The sequence below is a fragment of the Fulmarus glacialis genome, unplaced genomic scaffold (genome assembly GCF_000690835.1).
Source record: "Fulmarus glacialis isolate BGI_N327 unplaced genomic scaffold, ASM69083v1 scaffold5510, whole genome shotgun sequence".
Taxonomy (NCBI): domain Eukaryota; kingdom Metazoa; phylum Chordata; class Aves; order Procellariiformes; family Procellariidae; genus Fulmarus; species Fulmarus glacialis.
Genome location: NW_009186961.1, coordinates 274 through 6,498, shown reverse-complemented (window position 1 = coordinate 6,498; position 6,225 = coordinate 274). Strand labels below are relative to the sequence as shown.

Below are 6,225 nucleotides of genomic sequence, written 5' to 3'. Positions count from 1 at the left end.
GCTGAACCGAGCTCCTCTTCAAGGATTATTTGCTCATCAGAACACAAGAGGCAGCAGAACTCCTGGAAATAAATCAATCAATTCACCTGTGCAAGTCAAAAGCATCAGTCTGCTCTGATCAAAAGCAACTAATGATAACAATGACCACAGACTGACAGAAGGAGAAATTTTGCCACAGCACGAGTGCTTTGTAGGAATTTCCACTCCATCTTTCTGGATATACCCTGATATAGCCCTCTCATTATGGCAGCATTTCAAGAAGAAAGAGAAGCAATGAGAAAGAGATGTGTGGGTGAATAGGCTGGGTACTGACAACAACATACCAAATTATACACACTGTTTCCTTGCTTGGAAAAATAAAAGTCCCTTGTTTGACGTATGTTTAAATTGAAGTCAAAGGCACCCACACCAAGCAGACTGTTTAAACACAGATCAAGCTCAGGAAACCAACTGGATTACAACCCAGATAATTCATTGCATTTTCTGACTACCCAGCAACAACTCATTGAAGTCGGCTCACGATTCAGATTCCATGAAGCGCACACTAAGTTATTTGAAGATGACCTAGGAAACTAGTAGTTTAAAATAATGCTAGAGATTACATTCTTCAGCAGCCATTTATCAATGCCAGCACAGAACCCAGCACTGTAACAAATGAACCAGAACCACTGCTCCCCCAGCTCACTTTTCTCCTCTTGACCCTGTAAGCTAAAGAAATGAGCAGAATCAAAACATACCATTCATCAGAAACCTAGTGCCTTGATGTAAAAAGAAAAACACCATAAAAATTAGAATTCTGGCAGCAACCCAAAGGTGCTTTGTATATTAAAGAACAACACTTTGCAATACAGTGCCAGCCCCAAAGTTACAGAATTCAAACCAACAAAAGCCCACAAGGGCTTTATAGGCAGAAAATTGTTCTAAGTTACAAATTTGGGAAGGGAGGGAGTGGAGTGAGGGGGAGCTTCTGTGCCATGTTTCAGGCACATTGTAAATATCCCCTCTGCAACCAGAGCAGCTAGGCACAGTTTTTTGCATTTTTCAATCTCAATTCCAGGAACCAACAATTTGCAAGTTAAACACCACAGATCTTGCAATAAAAATGCAAGCACTGGAAATGGTATATTCCTTTGGAGCATATGACCTAGCAGTTCTGAAAAGCAACAAGTAGTAGCCAGCAAACACTGCAAATTATTTCTTGTCTGCCCTAACAAAAACATACACATTTTGTGTTGCTGTGCCTTAAAGGCTCCATCATACATTCAGCAGTGGCAGATTAAAATCAGTTATCCACTTTTGAATGCCAGGCTGAAGAACATCTCAGAAGCCAATTGACAGGGATGAGACATCTCTGCCTCCAGGCTAGCAAATACTCACCCAAAGAGTGAGACAGATGGCTGAGGCAATAACAGCTTCCAGCACCCAATTTTAAACTCAGATGCATGTCAAAAAACAGCCAAAGAGGAACCAATTTAGGTTCCCAGAACTGAAAAAAAACCTTACCAAACATTTTGTTAGTAACCGTAAGATCCACTCAAAGATTTGCAGAACAATAATCATCAACCACAAATCACATAACATACACTCCACACTGTACCCAACGTTCTGTTGGGTATAAAGATGTCAACAATGTTATGAAGCACAAATTTGGATATTGGCAAGTGCACTTTTTTATAGTCCTGTTAAAAAAAGATTAAAAAAGGCTGAGATAACAGGCTGATAGAAAAATGAGATTTTTCGGAGAAAGCTGAACACATTAAAACAAGGAAGCTCTCTTGGCTAATAGAGACAAGAAAAGGGGAATGACTTTCCTTCTGCCATTGAAAAGGTCTCTCTCTTTAATGCTTGAAAGGCAAAGAAAATTGTCTTAGAGATGAGGGAAAGCTGACGTTCACGGACAGAAGAGGTGGGAAAGTGTAAATGCAGAGGAGAGTTTCAATACTCCATGACAAACGTGTCTAAACAGAGCTTTCTTTGTACGGCATTTTGCAAAAAGGACACTAGCAAAGTCTTCTGATTTCAGAAGAGATTTGTGCGCTCTATTTCCAACTGCAAACAACAGCACAGATCTTACCCTTTTGAAAAGGTTGGTACTGGAGGGTCCAGATTTGGCAAAACTACGGCATTATCTCAGACAATTGTTATGTGTCTAGGGTCTCTGACAAAGAACTGGCAAAGACAGTCCTGGAAGCAGGAGGTGTTCTGAAAGCAACAGCAGAAGCTTTTCCAAACTGAGAAGAAAAACAAAAAAAAGATAGTCCAGCGTAAAGTTAGTTAGGTACCAACAGTAAGGCACGGACACCAGATGAATGCTAAGGAAAAATCAGAACAGTCTGTTTGTTTGAAAACAATTTTAGCATTAAGAAATGTGTCATCTTTGTCTGAGAAACCATGGTACATGGGAGCACTGAAGTGTTAAAAGAATCTGCACTCAGGAGAAATTCAGTTTAGTATCACAAAGTACCCAGTAGCTTCCACAGATTCGTGCCTAGTAGACACAAAAATCATTCACTTATCTAATAAGGCACTTTGCTTTGGATCCAAGAGTTTTTTCAATCAAGGTAAAGGAGGAGCATACCAAAGCATGCAAAAACACAGTTACTCCCTATGGTCCCTGTTCCTATTGAGTACACAGAAAACAGAATGTAACACAGGGGTCCAAGTGCCTAAACTGCAGCTTTGTCTTCTACTTAAAGTGGTACTTGCCCAAGCACCATACGCTGCCGAGACTGGGATGATTCACATGAGAAAAAAAGCCCCATGATGATGCTCCCCGAATGCAATCCATCTCAAAGCAGGACAAGAAGAGACAAAGACTTACTGGACGCCATCCCCATAACCACACCAGCAGTCTCAGTGCTAGACCATTTTCCTCCATTGTTCCGCTTACCACATCCACTGATCTAGTCTCTGGAAAAGCATCTTAAAGCTGTCTCCTGGGCAGTGATCATGGATGCTTTGTACACTGACACAATATGTCAACGCAAATAAGAGACTACGCAGGAGTTTCATCCGACACACTAGTAGCCACAATAGTTTTAAGTAGTTAACCACATCTCAAGACAGCAGAAATAGCCAAGGTCTGGCTGCAGGGTTCAGAACGCAGAAGAGACTGTGCTCACAGAACACCCTATCTTCTGCAAGTATAATAAGTTAAGTGCTTGGCCTCTGAAAAATAACACATTTTATTTCTGTGTGAAGCAGGTTTACTAGCAGGCAGTGCTATGGAAATAAAACCACTGCTCTGACACGCTAACTACCATATCATTTGAAGCAAACTAGAAGCTCGGTTGCACTAGTTCAGTTTGAAGCAGGGACAGGTGCATAAATAAAAAGCTCATCTTAGCTGTGGAAACTTTACGGCAGAGCATCAGACACCAAGTGATGATAGGAATGTGCCTCCTTCTGACAGGGCCAGCAGCTGTGGATGTCAAGCCAGGGTAGAGACAGAGAATGAAAAGCTATTGAGTGATAGAAAGCTATTTCCAAGAAAGTGACTGAAGCTCCGGAGCTGAATCCACTTTGGCAGAGAACCATAATCCGCATTTACTGCCTCACTAAGCTATCAGTAACATACAGGCGGAGCAAGGAACCAGCTTTGCTGGGACAGCAAGGCTCAGCAGCTCACCACCACCCTCTTGCGGGCACCGAGCAGGAGACGAGTTAAAAAACGAGAGCAAAGTTCATTATCACAGCAGGGCTTCAATTAACCACTTCACGAACCAGATGTTCACACATTTCTAATACCACTATCTCTTTCTGAAAGCATGATACAGGGGAACACATGTAAAAACATCTGTTAAAAACCTAAATCAATCACGTAAGTTAAGAAAGAGCAACAAGCAAACATCTAATTAGAACACTGGAATACAAACTCACACGTGACTCCCCTTTGGTCCTCCTGGGTTGATGCCAGCCACGTCAATCATCCTCATACAAAGCCAAGAGAGGTCACACTTCACCCTGCAGTTAGCATTTTTAGAGCTTGCTCCCCATAAGATCAGAAGATTAGAGAACACATGCATTCCTCTTCCCGGGCAGAGATATCCTTGAAGTTCCTGCCTTCCTTATGATGGAAAGAATAACTGATGGGGTTGCCAAGACCACAAGTCCACAGCTCAGGAAATTCCTCTTGCAAACCAGGGAAAGGAAAAATAAGGTTTTGTTTGTTTTGGGGGTTTCTTTTGATAAGCAAAAGCCCTAGTAGCAGAATGCAGACAGTTTTAGCCTTAGTTCCGTCATAACTACCAAATCTGTGGCAACACTCGCTGCACTGTTTTCTCTGGCCTCGGCACTATGCAAATAAAGCCAGAATATAAATTTCTCCTTATAGTAAGTATGAAAAGTTAAAACAGAACATGTGTTTTCATGTGCTCAGTCAAAAAATCCCCCTACTGAGGAAGTTTTCATGCTGGTAGATTCCTGACAGCAGTTTCCTTGGCCTCAGTAACATTTGGCAAGAATCCTCCAAACAAGATGCTATAATAGCAGCACTGAGGAAAAACTACCTGACCACAGACTACACGTAAACTTTTGTTTTATGTTACAAGCCTTTTGTCCAAAAGCACCAGGACCAGCCACCTGAAGAGGGCTGGGGAAGCGACCTCCACAGCTTTGGGGCACCACATCCAGGCTGCAGTTTGATGAACACTTTCTACTGAATTGGCACTGGAAGAAAGTTAGAAATCGTAGCGTTATAGAAGAGCCCAGGCTGGAAGGGACCTCAAAAGATCACCTGGTCCAGCCTTTCATGGGAAAGGGAGCCTAGATGAGATTATCTAACACCCTGTCCAATCGCATCTTGAAAACCTCCAGTCATAGGGGCTCTACTACATCCCTGGGGAGGTTGTTCCAGTGACTGTTCTCTCCGTAAAAAATTTCTTTCTTACATCAAGATAAAACCTTGCCCAGTGCAACTTGTACCCATTGCCCCTTGCCTTCTCCATGTGGCTCCTTGTGAAGGGATAGCCTCCACCCTCTTTGTAGCTGCCCTTTAATATTGGAATACTGTGATGTGGTGCCCCCTGAGCCTTCTCTTCTCCAGGAAGAAACCCAACTGCTTCAGTCTTTCCTCATAGGGCAGGCTCTCCAGCCCTTTGATCATCTTTGTCCTTCCTCAGCTCCAAGCAGCTCCTTCCAGCCTCCACACCACCTCCAGCTTTGTGTCAGCAAGTGTTTTGTCAGCCACATAATGAACCAGATAAGACTGATTTGCCTAAAAACTATCTCAGAAATATTTTTTTTTTTAGATGCAATATCTTACCGGTCAGCACACAGCTAGACATACAGGTAGGCTGACAAAAAGCAAGAGCAGAGCTGCTCTCTGGCAGCAGTACCAGCTCAAAATGTTCATCAAGATACACTCTGCAAATCTGAAAAAGAACATCAGCATAGCTTATCCATGCAAACTGCAATTTTCTCACTGTTCTTCACCAGAGAAGATTAAAATCTTCCATGTCTCTAGAAGATCCAACATCAACACGCCAAAGAAATAAGTGCCAGGGGAGACAAATACCAATTTGACAGAAAACAGGCTCAGCTGAAAGACAAATACAGAGGAGAAATGCTTTGCAGGCAGCATCAAAAGCTGCCTGCACAGACACATCTCAAAACAGGTAGATCAGAAGCTGGCGTTTGTGCAATTATCACATGCCGGCAGCAGAGACAATATTCTAAATCAGTTCCGTTCCATGTCCTGTATGGTATTTACCAGTAACAAACTCACCCACAAGCCTATTAGAGGAATCAAGAGTATGAAAAGACACTAGAAACAGGTTTAACAAAAGGTTTATTTCACACAGCCTAAACAAAGCAGTTTCAGAAGAGAATTATATAGGAATGACAGAAAAACCTCCCAGACACAACAACTTCTGGGCTGGCCCAAGAGGCATGAACATTTGGGGATTTAAACAATACGCACAGTGACCAGGTGTTTGCTAGAAACACCAGAGTTTTGCAGTACACATTTGGTTTAACAGACTTAGCCAACAGTCGGGCTGTTACGGTCCTCTGAAGACTGCCTCATCCCACTTCAGACAATCCTATCCAAATACCTTCAAATCTTTTGTGGCTGTCGTAGTCCTCAGAGCAGGGGATCTCAACGAACTTGTCCTGCAGGCTCTCGCTGTGACGAGCCAGCACCTCTGTCACCCCATCCTCGGTGCTCAGGTAGCTCCAGCTGAGGAGGGCACCGACGGCGGCAGAGGAGAGGAGCAACGCGGCCTT

The 6,225-nt window shown here is 43.0% G+C and overlaps 1 protein-coding gene across 1 annotated transcript in view; it reads right to left on the bottom strand.

Moving 5' to 3' along the window:
- The window catches only part of OGFOD3 (2-oxoglutarate and iron-dependent oxygenase domain containing 3), a gene marked incomplete at both ends in the record, with an annotated part of 44,995 nt that extends 38,773 nt beyond the window's left edge, over positions 1–6,222 (bottom strand). The window contains one exon of the mRNA XM_009573236.1: positions 6,054–6,222. Within this exon, the coding sequence (XP_009571531.1) occupies positions 6,054–6,222 (169 nt within the window). The remainder of the gene's footprint in view (positions 1–6,053) is intronic.
- Between the last annotated feature and the right edge of the window lie 3 nt (positions 6,223–6,225).